The sequence below is a fragment of the Aulonocara sp. 'chitande type north' Nkhata Bay genome, linkage group LG6 (genome assembly GCF_057382095.1).
Source record: "Aulonocara sp. 'chitande type north' Nkhata Bay isolate Kocher_YH1m ecotype deep benthic linkage group LG6, A_spYH_male_GT1.1, whole genome shotgun sequence".
Classification (NCBI taxonomy): Eukaryota; Metazoa; Chordata; class Actinopteri; order Cichliformes; family Cichlidae; genus Aulonocara; species Aulonocara sp. 'chitande type north' Nkhata Bay.
The window spans coordinates 28,601,041-28,617,028 of NC_141349.1; the positions used below are offsets into that span (position 1 = coordinate 28,601,041).

Below are 15,988 nucleotides of genomic sequence, written 5' to 3' on the forward strand. Positions count from 1 at the left end.
GACCATTTTAAATTGTATCTTTAGGCACTTCATTACTAGCAGCGTTTAAGAAAAACACACCATTTGTTCCCATTTCTCTAGCTGGGTTTGTGAAAAATGCCAAAGTTACAGAAGACATAAAATAGTCTCCAAAAGTTGATTCTGTTCATCTGGACGTAGCATTTTGTGGGAGAAACGTTTTGTCACTCATCCAAGTGACTTCTTCAGTCTCAGCTGACTGCAGGTTTCCCCAATCTTATAAACAGTACATGTGCATTATGACTGAAACCAGCCCGCTGAAGGAACAATGGGGTGCGAGGTCAGTTTCTTGATTATGATTATGCAAATTCTCATGACCATTGATCAACAACCACTGATCAAAGAACACTGATCAATGGCCATGAGAACCATTCACAGAGAGTTGGGGAATGGCTGCAATCACAGCATTGTAAGATGGTGAAAGATGTACCCTTAGACCCCCTCCTCGATTCAGAGATGGTCTTTCCCTTTTCACGTAAAAGTGGGGGAACCTGCAGTCAGCTGAGACTTAAGAAGTCACTTGGATGAATGATGAAACGTTTCTCCCACTGAAAACACTACGTCCAGATGAATAGAATCAACTTTTGGAGATTTACTTACCTGGATGATTGAGAATGCATCAAGATGACATAAAATAGTATTTTTGCATCAACAAGGTGATTACCAAAGAGCTAGTGGCCAGAAGCATGACATATTTCAGAATAGTGTTCAGTGTGTTCTTAGAAAACTGGACATATGGAGAACAAAAGAAGTGCCAGGTCTAAAAAAAAAAGCTATCTATAGCAGATGAACTGTATCTGAAAGTCATGTTCTTAAGAAATAGGAGAAATATCAAGCAATGAACTGACACAGGATGTGAGAGATACACCTGGCCTTCAGTTGATCAATCTACCTTTTATTGAAGCTTCATCAGAAATGGTTTCAGTGGAAGGGTGGCTGTAAAGAAGCCATTCTTAAGGAAGAGAAACAGGGAGAAAAGGCCGAGGTTTGCCAAATTATGCAGCCTGGACTGGAAATCAGTAGTGATGGAGTCTTATGGAGTGTGGAATCCACCTTAATGCACACAAGGGCAAAATAGCCGAAAGCATCTCAATAAACACCCGATGTCCTTAAAAAAAAACTAAATCACCCCCTGCAGTATAAGGTAGAAGTCTATTTCATAGTCTGTGTGTGTGTAAGAAAAGAAATAACTCAATCTTCTTACCATAAATCTTATTCTGTCTATGTATTACGCAGGTATCGCCGCTTGACTTAAAAAAGAAAAACAGACCATAACCGCCACTCTTTTAATACCTCAGACTTGCACGTGCTGCTTTTTCTTTTCCTCCAGATAGCGCCTTTTGACAGAAATTCAAAGCTAGAGGAAAAAGTAAGATCTCTCACTCCACTCCAGTTTCCCAGTACTAAAAAAAATATCGCAGATAGAGCTCACACCTGTCTTAATTCAAACCCGCAGATTAATGCCGCACTTCTTGGTCAAGTACATGGGGGATAGTTTTATTTTTATTTTTTTACATGACTTTTTGTTTTGTTTTTAAGTGTTGCGCGAGCTCATCTCGGCTTTACGCACTCAGCTGACCCGAGGAGGGGCGTGGCCGACAGCTAGCAGCCGATGGTGTTGTAACAGTCAAGTTTGTGTGGTTATCTGGCTGTTCGTGTGAGCTCCCTGCTGGCTGTGTGACAGTATGCACGGTAGAGTACAGTAAGAAAGAAGAACAGCGTTTTGTAGGGCTCTCTCTAACCGTGTGGAGTTTGCGTTGAAGCTGAGCAGACGGGGGCTGAAATGCGAACGTAGCTGTTAGCAAGCGAGCCAGGCCGCGTAGAAGTGGCTGGCTGTATCCTTCATCCAGACAGACAGGAGCATAAATGTTGCACACAGACCGGTCTGCCGACGTGGTTGACGACGCCGGGGAAGATGCGCAAAGACGTGAGGATATTATTAGTGGGAGAGCGTAAGTAAGGCTTTAGATAAAGCTGTGTTTGCAGTGTGTTTGTTGACTGCAGAGTCAGCCTTTTAGTGCACACTTTGAATTGCACTGCTGCTGCCAGACAGCTGGACATGTGATGCTGAGCAGTGTCTTCATCGCGATGAGCTCTGTATTTGTTTCAGGCCACTCGTTCTGCAACTGCTTTGTGCTTTAGAGGTCTGTATGTGTTATTGGAGCTTATCTTGGCCATGCTATCCCCCACTGTAGCTTTTTAGAGCAGTTAGGCGGATAATTTCTTTTCTATTATTCACCTAACCTCAGTTTACCACTTTGATGGTGAACACTCTTGATGGTATTGCAATCTGATTGCCCTAATTTCACATGTACTCTACAGTATACATGTGAATTCACTGCACTTTGCATCTATCTATCTATCTATCTATCTATCTATCTATCTATCTATCTATCTATCTATCTATCTATCTCCTTGAAAGTTGGGTTCTATCAGGTAACATCACAGCCTTTCAAGCATCTGAATTATTGGAATGTGATGGGCTTTGTTTTACACATTGGGGTTATGTCTGTGCAGGAAGAAGTACTTTGTCTCCACACGTTTTCTCAGTTTCAGGCTAAATACAGTACTTAACAGTCTGGTATATGCTCTTTGTACTCCTGCGTATTCCATTTTTTTATTGTTATTTTATCTGATATCTGACTGGTGGTCATCTTTGAGTTTCAGAAGAGGTGCATCCAGTGATTGGCAACTTTCTCTTTGCACAAGAAATGACAGACTTCCAAAGTTGCTCCCATAAAGTGGGACATCTGGTGTCCTCAAAAATGAAGGCTAAAATTGATGGGTCACACATCTAACCTGTATTTTCTTAAACATCTACAGAAACGTGTCTCAGTAATAATAATACATTATGCTTATGAGTAATGAGGGTTTGCTAAACACACTAAATATGTCTCCTTCTCTCCATCTGCAGCCAAGGTGGGGAAGACCTCTCTCATCATGTCACTGGTCAGTGAGGAGTTCCCAGATGTGGTATGAATGCATTCCTGTTTTGCCAGAAACTTAATCACTTAATAATTTAATGTTACTGTACCCATCTGGGATTAAACGTGCCCACTATTCACCTTATTTTGCATTGATTTGACTGTGCTATTTACGCTCTGTAGCCAGCTCTAAACATCTCTGTATCCCAGGTTCCCTATCGAGCTGAAGAAATTACCATACCGGCTGATGTTACACCGGAGAGAGTTCCCACACACATTGTGGATTACTCTGGTATTTGAAGGAACATTACTTTGTGTGTGTGCGTGTGTGTTTTATAAATAAAGAATTGGCGCATCCTTGTTTTACTTAAGCAAGCTCATCTTCCCTCCACAGAGGCAGAGCAGACGGATGAGCAGTTATTTCAGGAGATTTCCAAGGTGAGTCTGTGGATTTTGCTTTGCTCAGTGAAAAGTTTTCGGGTTCATGTAAAAGCTTAATGCTTATGTGTTGATCTGTCCTGTAGGCAAATGTGATTTGCATTGTCTACGCTGTCAACAACAAGAAGTCTATAGAGAAGGTGAGCTCCTCTGCTGCCAGAATTTCCATATTTAGTTTGTATATCAGCTGAACTGTATAATATGTAAGACTCTGGTGTGACAGCGTGATACTAAAGAATTGGGTATCATGTCTCTCTGAACTGAGAAAATCTTTTATCGTATCTACTTGTGTTTTCATAGGTGACGAGCCACTGGATCCCCCTCATTACAGAGAACACAGACAAGGACAGCAGGTACATACAGAAATATTCTGGGCTTTTGTTTTCCACCAAATATAAGAAGAGAGTGGGATCAGATTCTCAGTTTGTGCAGTTGTGTGTGACAGGACAGGCAGCTGCAAAATATTAGGTCCTGTAGCAGGAAGCCAAACCTGGTAATTTTCAAGTAGTGGTTAATGTAATGACCTACACTCCCAGGATGATTATTTGGTTTTTTTTTTGTTTTTTTCCCCCTTACAGTGTCTTCACTCTAAGCAAAAAGCAGCAGTAGAAGTGTCACATTTCACACAAGCAGGTTCACCAAAAAAAGAACTGATATGTATACTCACTGGTCACTTTATTAGGTACACATTGCTAGTACTGGGTTGGAGCCAGTCAGAACTACCATAGCTCTCCCTGGTGTAGACATTCCTCAGCGATTTGCATCTTGTCATTATGGCGTCACACAGTTGCTGCAAATCCATCATGTGACTCCTCCCTTTCACCACATTCCAAGGGTGCTCTATTAGACTGAGATCTAGTGACTGTGAAGCTTATTTGAGTGCAGTGAACTCAGTGTCAAGTGTTCAAGAAATCAGTTTGAGACAATTTGAACTTTGTGACTAGAAGCAGCCAACAGAAGACGTGGTCATAAAGGGATGGACATGGAAAAATACCCAGGTGGCTGAAGTGTTTAATCGATGCTCAGTGGGTACTAAGGGGCCTAAAAGTTTGCCAGCAAAATTACCCTCACACCTTTACATCACCACCAGCGTCTTTGGTCAGCGGTTGCTGTTGTTTAAGTGCTTTATACTGTTGCCTTTCTGCTGATGTTTGAAACACTGGTAATTCTACTCTGACCTCTTGCATCAACAAGGCCTTTTCATCCAAAGATCTGCCAGTTTTCTCTGTAAACCCTAAAGATGGTTGTGTGGGGAAAATGCCACAAACTAGATTCACATGTCTAAATGCATGGTGCTCCTGCCGTGTGATTGGCTGATTAGACATTTGTGTTAAAAATAATTTGAACAGGTATACCTAATAAAGGGGCTAGTTGGTGTATATCAAGCAGTTATTGTCTGTTAATCACTTTGCTTTGTGGTGTTGACATTTTCAGGGTTCCCCTGATCCTGGTGGGGAACAAGTCTGATTTGGTGGAGCACAGCAGCATGGAGACCATACTTCCCATTATGAATCAGTACAGTGAGATAGAGACTTGCGTTGAGGTGAGACAGTCACCACTCTTATTGCTGCCACCATTTCTCAACAATAAAACACAGAATGGCAGATTGCAAGAACAATCATCTGCTTAGATTCAAGTATTTAAATAGTTTGCTTCAGACAGTGGACATCAGTACATTCTTCTATTTTGTGCTGAACCTAAAGAGGAAGAAACACAACAGAGTTAATAACAATTAATTACAATGACCTTTGTGCAGAAACTTCCATCTTTACAGGAACAAAGAAGAACGGCATTTTTTTCTCTTAATAATGACATCCACACTTTAGCCATTGTTGCTTTTAAGGGATCTTAACAGACATGTCATTTAAACAGTTAAACAATTAAAGTCTTGCGGATGTTAATATAGAAACAGAGTTGCTGCAGTGTGATTGGCTAACTTGATATTTAAGTATAAACTAGGGAGGATAACAGCCTAAAGATAATCTTTGCCACTTACAGTATATTGACTATTGTTGTCTTGCTTGTAAACACTGACCTAATTTGGCCTGTTGCATTTGTGTGAGTGATGCCTTTTGGTTCCCTTTTTTAATTCTTCCTGAAAATAGTGGTATTTCTGCATAAGTATTTAAATCTAGGAAGTCAAACAACTGTAAAGGGTCACGAGTTTAAGCCATAACCTGTTTAGAACTTTGAATTCAGCACGAATTCAACTCCTCGATATGAAAAACCAAAAAACCCTCACCAGTTTCTACCAAGTTTGCTTTCTGTTGAAGTTAGTTCACTACCTCCTGACACCTGTGGGGGTTTTTTTCAGTCTGTTAATTGGACCGGGCGCGCCGCTCAGACAGATCACGTGTGTTAATAGCCTGTCTGGCAACTACTTAGTCACCAAAATACACACACACACACAGGTAGGTAAATAGGGATGACCCTTTGCTGACTGGACTGTTTGCTCACAGTGCCGCATATAATACTTATGAGATCAAGAAGCCTCACACTGCGTATTAATGGGGCTTTCAAATGAACCACTTCGATACCAGAACTGCATTACAGCACTGAACATAGTGTCTGTGTGTGTGCACATGTGTGCACATTTTCTTCTTCCTTGTTGTTTATAGTGTTCAGCAAAGAACCTGAAGAACATCTCCGAGCTTTTCTACTATGCTCAAAAGGCAGTTCTCCACCCCACTGGTCCCCTCTACTGTCCAGAGAAAAAAGATGTAAGGATAAATGTACACTACATGACTCTTGAGCTGTTTAGTGTTCTGAGTTTGTTTTGCATTAAGGGCTGGATTTGAACTCTTAGCAGAACCTGCTTTTGTTTAAAGAACGTTTGATGTGTGTCCCTGATTTTTCAGATGAAGCCACTTTGTGTAAAAGCTCTCACTCGAATCTTCAAAGTGTCAGACCTAGATAACGATGGTAATCTCAACGACAACGAGCTCAACTTTTTTCAGGTAAACTGGTTAAAATAGAATATCCAGGCGGTCTTTATTGTTCCCTCCTTTCGGTGGGAGACGCTGAGCTAATTCAGATAACAACATTTGCCTGTCTGCCCATAGCGGACGTGCTTCAACACCCCGTTGGAGCCTCAGGCGTTAGAGGATGTAAAAAATGTGGTGAGGAAGAATTTAATTGATGGCGTGTGTGACAACGGCCTCACTCTTAAAGGTAGGAGTGATGGGACGTATTTCTGATGCTTATGTATATACAAGCTCGCCTCACAGTGGGATTCCTGAGATCTATTTATTTTTTCCTCTCCAGGATTTTTGTTTCTCCACACGCTGTTCATTCAGCGAGGACGCCATGAAACAACCTGGACAGTACTCAGGCGATTTGGATATGATGATGACCTGGAGTTAAATCAGGACTATCTCTTCCCTCCGTGAGTTTTACTTTGACATCTAAGCAACTAAAATCTGCTCCTGCTCTTGCACCTCATTATATTTCCATTCGTCTGTTGGTTTGTGGCACTCTGTTGAATCATTTCCTTCCGTATTTGCTTGTTTGATACATTTTGTAAATATGCTTGCATTTATTTTATGTGTTAAATATGAATAAATGTTATTTCTCCCTCTCTAGGTTGAAAATTCCCCCAGACTGCACTACTGAGCTCAACCATAATGCCTACCTCTTCCTCCAGAGCGTCTTTGACAAACACGATAAGGTACAGTCCTGTATATCCGGTTCTGTATTTATGTTGGCCTTCACCCTGATGAGACACAAACAAGAAGTTGCTGATTGACATTTAGGAAGGCACTTTCCCACAGTCAAGTGTGACCACCTGCTGAGGTGTGATGTAACTCCTTGCAGCTGAGGAGGGATTGGCAGGGAGAATTAGCCATGAGGTTAGACGAGTCAAAGAGTGAAAGTGACAGCTTGTGTCAAGATCTGCTTTCTCTCATAGTGATTAGTGTCCTGCTGTGAATGTGTGCCTTCAGTCTGTCATGTTTGTTTTCTCAGGTAGAAGTGACAGCCAGCCAGCTTAGGCCATTCTTTTTCTGAAGTCTATCAAACTAGAGCAGTTTGTTCAGTGTACATTCACCCACAAAATCCCACAGGAAATTATTCCTGCCACGAGCACCCCGTTCGTTATTTAGGTGTAGCTGTACACAGTAACTGATCCTTGTGTCTGTTAGGACCGTGACTGTGCCTTGTCACCAGAGGAGCTGAGGGACTTGTTTGATGTTTTTCCCTACATGCCCTGGGGGCCAGATGTCAATAACACAGTTTGCACTAATGACCAAGGCTGGATCACCTACCAGGGGTATCTCTCACAGTGGACGTAAGTAGGCATTAAACTGGTGTCCATGTTTATTTGTTTCTGCTTGTTGATTGCTCCGATTGACTGATCAGCCACAACAATAAAACCACTGACACCTGTACAGAAACCTTTGAAACTGGCATTTACAAGGACACAGTGTAAACCAAACATATCCCTAAAGTAATGTTCCTCCCCGGTGGCAATGGTCTCCCACTTCCAGTGCTTTTCACCACACTCTAAAAAGCACTGACAGGAGAGAGCATAACAAAGAGTCCAAAGTTTTCATGTGGCATCTGAATTGAGTAAGCTATCTGCAGGATCTGTCAGGGAAAGCCCAAATAATAGAGGTCCCACCCCACAGCACTTACAACCCTACAGCCAAATTCTGATACAGGAACGTCCTGTGTCCTTGCCCTGATGGGTCAGGACAATTCAGGGACACAACGAAGAACTATTTAAATAATAAACTGATGATTTTAATATTGTCATTTAAATATAAAATAATATTAGTTACATTACTGTATATGAGTTCATGTGTCTTAACTTCAGCTGCCTTTTGTTCAGGTTAACAACTTATCTGGATGTCCAAAGATGTTTGGAGTATTTGGGGTATCTTGGTTACTCAATAATTGCTGAGCAGGAGTCCCAAGCTGCAGGAATTACAGGTAAACTCTACCATGTAATCCTCATTTAATCACAAAACTGTTTTAAGAACAGTTAAATGGTGTAGTTGACTCTGTTGGACTGTGCACAGCAGCTGTCTGAACTGATCCTCTGGTACTTGTGTTTGTATGTGGTTTCCTTCGTGCAGTGACCAGGGATAAGAAGATTGACCTGCAGAAGAAGCAGACCCAGCGCAGCGTCTTCCGCTGTAATGTTTTTGGAGACATTGGCAGTGGCAAGAGTGGCTTCCTACAAGCCTTTCTGGGTAGAAACCTCATGGTAAGCAGAACTAAGCACCAGCTCAGCCATCCACTACACCAGCATTGCAATAGCTATAGAATGAGCAGTGCACATAGGCATGCAGTAACATATTGAAGAGGTATTCAGAAAGGTGTTTTGCATGTTTGTGGGGTGTATTATGTGAGAGGCTTAGATTCGGCTGCCTGAACTGGATTTCAGGCTTTGCCATAAACATGTTTTGCTTTACCCTGACTGACGTGTTTACTCTGAGACACAGCAAGTATCAAAAAAAAAGTTCCAGTAAAAAGGTTTATTTAAATGCCTTAACTCTGTACATTTGAAATTACGTCAATATATATATTTTTGCATTGCTGCATGTATTGAAAATGTCATTCACATCATGTTTTAATTAACGCCAGATCCTCTTCTGTCTTCTCAGCGCCAGAAGACCATTAAAGAGGAGCACAGATCCTACTATGCCATCAATACAACCTATGTTTACGGCCAGGAGAAATACCTTCTCGTGAGTATCAAACACACTGCTTTAATCATTAATGAAAACACATGACGGCACATATATCTTCTATCCTTGCAGTGTGGACACTGTCTTCCAGGCAGATTTTTTTTTTTAACATAAAGTTACTCTAATTATTTCTCATATTGGGCACTTTAATGTAGCTCCTATACTTTTATTACACATTATGTATGTGCTGACCTTCAGTAACGGTACAAATACATTTTGTACTGTGCATGTACCGCTGTGTCTTGTACGTGAGGTTGTCAACTGTGATCCATGAAGGCCAGCCCAGCTTGAGGTTGGCTGTTCTTAGCTCGCTCTATGTAAGCTTCTTATCATGCTCGCCTAATGCTTTTGTCAAGCCAGCATTTGTACTTGCTTAACAAAGGCATTAGCACTGCTGTGCCTATTTTGACAAAGTGCAAGCACAGTGCATGTGCTGTAGGGATACAGAGGAACAGTTGTTGTAAAGTTGTAGGCAAAATATCAAATACCATAGCAAACTGGCTTCTTTTAGATGGCAACATTTAGCAGATGAAACTCAATAGTTGAAATGGTATTGATTTGCACATTGACTGCACTGTTTGTTTTGACACTGGTTAAAGGACCTTTAAAAGGTTCACCCTCCAGGGTGGATTCCACTCCCTCTGTCCTGGCATCCATAGTGAAGCACAACAACCCTGTTTGTCTTGGCACTTATAGGCAGCTGGAGAACAAATAATTAATGAGTGTGATTCACTCTGTTGTCCTTGGATGGTTGTGTGCTTCTCATCACTTTGGTTTTCATCACTGTGGGTTGGTTTTTAAACTGGTTAGATACTTACTGTACAGTAGTTAACTAAAAGTAAGTATCTATCTATCTGACTTTGACCATTTTCCCTCTGTAATGTCATGTGCTTGTGCACTTCTGGGTTGCACTGGTTCTGCTTACAGCACAGCTGCTATTTTTAGATCGCTCCCTGTACAAATTCCTCAACTTGTGTGTCTGCAATTTCATCATGGACATCAAACCTGCACTGAGACAAGACATCAATGTCTGTGTCAAACAGAAACAACAAAGGTCTATGGGGCCCTCTGGTGATCTGGTCATCAGATCTGGAGCACAATGAATGCTCATTTTATTTGTTTTTTGTTTTTTTGTTGTTTTTTTTTTCACTTGGTTGCACTCATTAACTTGGCTAGCAGGGTAAGACAGGGACACACAAAGTTGCTGGTCTAAGGGAAACCAGCACTTTGTGTGTCCCTCACCAATGCACTGAAAACACATTTTCTTGTACACTTCTCACTGTGTACGGATTTGTGTCCCTGCAACTTTTACCCTAAAATGAAATTCATTCCAAGAGTTGCTGTTTCCAAACACTAGATGAACTCCAACGCACCTCCTAGACACACAAATTTTAAAAACTGGAATTCTAGGAAGCAATTGAAAAATGCCAGCAGCACTGCCGAATGAGATCACATTAAACTGAGTCAAACTCAGCATCTAACATAAAGTCCACACACATTCTACAAACTATTTAAGCAACTGTGACCACTAGGGATGTGCCACCTTGAAGTCAAATTAAAGGAACTAAGGTTCAAACTCAGCTGTGTTCCTCTAGCTTAGTGGATTTTAATTAAGAGATTTAGAAAAGAGAGTATTTCCACTTTAACCACTTAATTCTAACCACCTTACCTCTCCAGCTTCACGAAGTGTTTCCTGACTTCGACTACCTGTCTGACTCTGATCTGGCCTGTGACATCGTCTGCCTAGTCTATGACGTCAGCAACCCTTACTCCTTTGAGTACTGCGCCAAGGTTTTCAAGGTAAAACTGTTTTTAGTGTTCACATTGTACCAAAACACAGATGTTTGTCCACTTAAAACAAAAGACCACCACAACCATAATCATTCATTAACGAGTCTTTCTCCTTCAGCAATACTTCATGGACAGCAAGACGCCATGTATGATGATTGCAGCAAAGTCAGACCTGCCAGAGGTCAAGCAGATGTATGGCTGCAGTCCTCTGGAGTTCTGTCGGAGGCACAAGATGCCCCCGCCTCAGTCTTTCACTTGTAACGCAGCCTCAGCACCCAACAGAGACATCTACACCAAACTTACCACCATGGCTATGTATCCGTAAGTATGCAGAAATTTGAAACATCAACCTGACTGTAAATGTGATACTTTGTTACGAGTCACATTTTCAGATTAGATTCCCGAAAGGGTAAAAAGGTAACTAAGAACATAGTGAATTGTATTTAATTCAGAGAAATCCAATTATTTATTAGTGCTAACTGAAGTTATCCCACTTAGCTGTCTTGTCTGTTATTGGAGGGCATTGTCTGAGTTTTAATTGAAGTGCAGCTTTAGTTTCGCAGCTCTGAGATGAGCTTAGCTGACAAATTAGAATGAGAAGATTTGTGGAAAATATGTTTTTCTTCATGATATCCTGTTTTTATTTTTTCTATTTATATATTGTTAACCCTTTAACTATGATATAAGGATATGATGAGTATAAATCATCACCCAGAAGAGGAAGATTTATATGCATTTATTAACTGCAGATGTAATCTCATAGTTTTCTTGTTTCCTGCAAATGATTACATAAATCCTATATTATTTATGTTTGGTAATTTTTATTAAAGCTGTTGGTGCTGGATGAGGTTTTTAATACAATTTAGAGCATTCTTTATATCTCCCTCGGGTCTGGAAATGCGGACCGACAATATAGTCCTCTAAATCCTTCGCTCTGGCTCCAAACATAAGTTTTAGAGGATGTTGTGGTCTGAGGTGATGAAGTAGCTGAGTCACAGTTCTCGTTTGCTGCTGTAAAAGGAGGCAACTTGCAAAGTTTTAATTGTGTTTCCTGTAGTCCTTGAGGATTTTCTGCCCTTTAAGACCCAACTGTAGAAATAAATCTGATGAATCATAGAATACTCCCCCCCCCCCCCCCCCCCCCCCCATATGGTTAAGATTAGTCTGACAGTTTAAATACAGAGCTGTACTCTGTGTAATATTCCCAGGTCCCCTCTGGGGATGGTCCTGCTGTCTGCAAGTGTCAGTATTTGTCATCATGCGCCTCACTCGACACGCATTAATGCACTTCACTGGTCTCTGGACATGTTGCTTTTAGTCTGATGCCACTGTGTTTTCCACTGTGGATACAGGGGCCTCCTGCTGAGCTGTAATAGTGATCTCTCCCTGAGCATCACACTCATGCCATCAGTCAGGCTTCACTTTACTGTCAACGTAAATCACCTCGCTGCACGTTGTGCTATTATACGATTGCACAGAGACTTTAATCTTGAGGAGGTCAACTTTATTGTCTGAGATTCAAGTGTTTAAGCTGGAGGCGCCTCCATGGCCAATGCCTTTTCTAGTGACGGTTTCAGGTAGATTGAGATTTGTTTTTTTGCTTTTATCACTGTTTCTGTTTTCTCAGGTTTCTTAAAAATTCTTTAATTTGCTTGAATTTTCTTTTCTTTGTTTTTGTAGAAATAATATTTAAAAGATCAGCATATTAGGTAACATTTTCTTTTTCTCTCAAAAGGAGAAACATTTAGCCTTTTATCAAGCTGCTTCTCTTGTGATCTGAACTACACTGGAGCCTTTTAATGGTGGCGGCCTCTTTCAGCTTTTAACTTTGTTTTTGTTTGTCGTATGTGTCCTGTTTGTCTGTATGTTTGTTGGCGTGTGTGCGTGTACGTACCCTGTGTCTCTCCTCAGCCACGCCCGGCTGCGCTGCATGTGCACTTGTAACCGGTGCACATTCTGCTTGTGTCAGAACTTCCTCAACTCTGAGCTGCTGCAGACGGTCAGGGCCAAACTCTACGCTGTCGTACTCCGAAGGTCTCTTACAAACTTCTCTTATCTTTGTTGACGTGTTGGCGTTTATCATTTTTATGTTTTTCACGTTTTCATTCTTAAGCTGCTTTTTTTTTCTGTGGCATCATCATTTGTAACACAGCAGCAGACCCGGCTGGTTGCACCAAAGGGACCAGTTCTTTCCCGTTAATTCTTAATCGCCAAATTCGAGGATGGTGGTGAACCTTAACTCATCCATGCAAAAACCTCATATCCTCATTCCTATACAAATGTACAGAAAATATTCGATTTGCTCAATATTAGTAACTTTCCTCTGGAGCAACATGAGCCTTCAGTGTTGCTGTAGATCTGTTTAAATGCTTCTCACGGCATATATGATGCTTGCTTCTGTCTAATCTGATTTTGTTGAAGTTCCAGTCTTTCATACTTTATTTCTTATACTGCATTTATACTGCTGTTCTGTAATGAAGAATAGAAAGGCCATTAAGTTTACTCGCTTTCCCTCTACAGTCCTTTTTAGTTGTCCTCATTTTGCTCATTCTGTTTTTTCATCTCAATCTTGATATTGCTTTCTTTTTTTATAAAGACTTCATCATCATCATTTTTTTCCCAGTGTTTGACTTCAATCTGATTGTCATTCTGTTGGTATCAGCTTTGCATATGTCACTGTGCCTCAGCCGTCTCATCTAACAGAGTTGTCACAACTCATTTCTGGTCTCGCTGTCTCATGCATCCGTAACTATAAACCTCTAAGTCCCTCATCTGTTTGACTGGCTTTTGCTTCAGCGTCTCAATATGTCACAGCTCTCTGCTTGTTCTGTCATCCGCTCATCAATATTTTCTCAATGTTCATTTCTATGCGATCCTTCTTTACAACTAATGTCACTGCTTATTTGATCTGTTTGTCACTTTTATTGGAAAGTTGAGAGCTAATCGGGGAAGAGAAATAGTTTAATTTTTGTTTCGATGTTAAAGAGGATGAGATGTCTGTGAGTCACTTCTGTCCTAGTGATGAATTATCTGTGATCCTGTTCACACTTAGTTTTAAAATGCATCATCTTGGGTGATCAGTCACAAGTTGACGGCGTTAAATCCAGATGTAATAACCCAACAACAACACACGAGTCACTCAAACAACCTGCCCGGGTTGTCTGGGAGAAACTTAGCCGCATGTCTTTTGTAGTGTAGTTTCCTACTTAAATCAGTTTAACTCAGTGGTTTTTCCCATGCTCATCCACCACAGGCGTACCGGTCATATAGTCAGTAACACGATGTGAGTTAAATCGGACACCATGAATACACATGATGGCGACAAATGTAACTACATCTTAGCTGTTTTAACCCAGTCGCACAAAAATGAATTTTAAAGCCAAGTGAAAACAGGGTTGTATGATACGGAAAATCAGTTGTTTTTTTTGTTTTTTAACTCTTTACATATGTCTCTACACTCTGCATCCCTCTATTTAACAGACACGTTAGCCAAGCGGACCTGAAGAGCTCGACCTTCTGGCTGAGAGCGAGCGTTGGAGCCACAGTGTTTGCAGTGCTGGGATTTGCCATGTACAGAGTGCTGCTCAAAACGCGGTGATCCTTCAGCATTCAGTCCAGCCCTCACTACCCGGGGTACATAAAAGCTAATTTGACCAGTCGGAAGTTTTGATTTTCCTGTTTTCATTGAATTAACTTTATGGAAAATCACTCATAATTCTGTTGTTTAATAAGCCCCGTTTAAAAAAAAAAAAAAAAAAAAAAAAAAAAAAAGAGATTTATGTGCAAATAAGCAAACATTTAGGTTTTGTTTTTTTGCATTTTCATTTCTGTTTCTCTTTGGGGACGATACAAAGAAATATTTAATTTTCTACCAAATGCTAATTTGCTCAATCTGTCCTGTGCAAATAAAGATAATATATTTATATGAAAAGAAACAAGGTTGATTAGTCATACTGAGTTACGTAAAAAGCTATTTTTTTTTGGTTGCTTGCTGATATGATGAACAATTTAGTGTCACTTTCAGTACGATAAGGCTTGTGATGTGTACCATATGCAAGTAATTCTTTAGAAGAAGATGTAAATACTGTATATAGCGTAGACTATGTGTACGTTTGATTTATTTGTGTCTAAAAGGCCACTTTTGAGTCACATTTCAGCACTGACTGCAGAGCTATTAACAGCACAATCTTTCATCATTATCACCTGGCAGAAATGAGGATTTCCTTTAATGGCCAAATGCCTGGATGCACATTATTTTTTTTAATTTTATTTTTTAAATGTTTGCTTTATTTTTTTTATTTTTTGTTGCTACCTGAGCGGATCAAGATTATATCAGTGGAAGTGAATGTGTGAAACGAAAGGTCTGCTGCGCTCTCTCATGTCTTCCTATGTTGGTCACTTTACATTTTATCTGTATGTATGCAAGTACTTGTCATAAAGTTTGCATGCTTCAAACTTTTTGATGACAGTTCAGTGTTTTAAGAATTATTGTAGCCCAACGTCTTCACAGCTTCTCCTCATTGCTTGTAAAGTCCCCAAAATCGAGGACTCGCTGATCTCTCCTGGTTACAAAAGGTGTAATAATTTTCTCTAGATGCTCATTTTCAACCACATGCAGCTACTTGCTTCACTGCTTGGTTTCTGTATTCATTCATCCCTGCCTTTCCAAGAGTTTACATTGAATAAATATATCTGAACAATGTGGTGTACTGGAGTTATTTTATTCAAAGATTTTCTTTTTTTGAAAGTTGTTATCTCCCGAAGACTCCGTTATTTATTCACAACTAATTAAATTATTGAAAAACAGTAACTTTATTCATGCTTTTATATTCAGGATGTTTACTACACTATTAACTTTCCTCTTGTCCTCTTCTGGGCCTGTCTTTCTCCAGATTATATTCGGTATGCAACAATTTGGAAATAAGGTTTACCTTAACACAAGAGGGCAGCGTTGCTTAAAAAAAAAAATCTCCATCAGTGGCTAAAACCAGATTGTGAGCCATACAGTCTGATTCTGACTCAAGACTGTCCATGTTTATATTTTTATATATATACACACACACGGTGTTGCGGTTATCGACATAATGTCTTGGCTTATTAAATCCAGTTTTGCTCTTCAGCAAGTGG

At 40.4% G+C, this 15,988-nt stretch overlaps 1 protein-coding gene across 4 annotated transcripts; it reads left to right on the forward strand.

The window, feature by feature from the left end:
* Positions 1 to 1,540: 1,540 nt before the first annotated feature.
* rhot1b (ras homolog family member T1) lies at positions 1,541 to 15,557 on the forward strand. Of its 4 annotated transcripts, none has more exons than XM_086296136.1 (20): positions 1,541 to 1,945; positions 2,933 to 2,991; positions 3,153 to 3,234; positions 3,337 to 3,380; positions 3,467 to 3,520; positions 3,681 to 3,733; positions 4,815 to 4,923; positions 5,999 to 6,100; positions 6,239 to 6,337; positions 6,443 to 6,551; positions 6,645 to 6,765; positions 6,963 to 7,047; positions 7,520 to 7,665; positions 8,209 to 8,309; positions 8,456 to 8,586; positions 8,987 to 9,070; positions 10,748 to 10,870; positions 10,980 to 11,182; positions 12,773 to 12,895; positions 14,342 to 15,557. In XM_086296136.1, exons 1-20 carry the CDS (start codon positions 1,885 to 1,887, stop codon positions 14,457 to 14,459), a joined length of 2,007 nt encoding a protein of 668 aa, XP_086152262.1. In that variant the 5' UTR covers positions 1,541 to 1,884; the 3' UTR covers positions 14,460 to 15,557. The 4 variants fall into 4 exon arrangements, with proteins under 4 accessions (XP_086152262.1, XP_086152261.1, XP_086152258.1 ...); XM_086296132.1 differs by having other exon boundaries at positions 1,543 to 1,970; XM_086296133.1 differs by lacking the exon at positions 1,541 to 1,945 and adding an exon at positions 1,996 to 2,162.
* Positions 15,558 to 15,988: the final 431 nt, after the last annotated feature.

What these genes read in the sequence shown, in the direction of transcription:
- rhot1b (XM_086296136.1), top strand. Translation starts at nt 1,885, where the DNA reads ATGTTGCACACAGACCGGTCTGCCGACGTGGTTGACGACGCCGGGGAA. An exon ending in TATTTCAGGAGATTTCCAAG is followed by an intron (nt 3,381 to 3,466) that starts GTGAGTCTGTGG and finishes TCTGTCCTGTAG; the next exon opens with GCAAATGTGATTTGCATTGT. An exon ending in ACGAGCTCAACTTTTTTCAG is followed by an intron (nt 6,338 to 6,442) that starts GTAAACTGGTTA and finishes GTCTGCCCATAG; the next exon opens with CGGACGTGCTTCAACACCCC.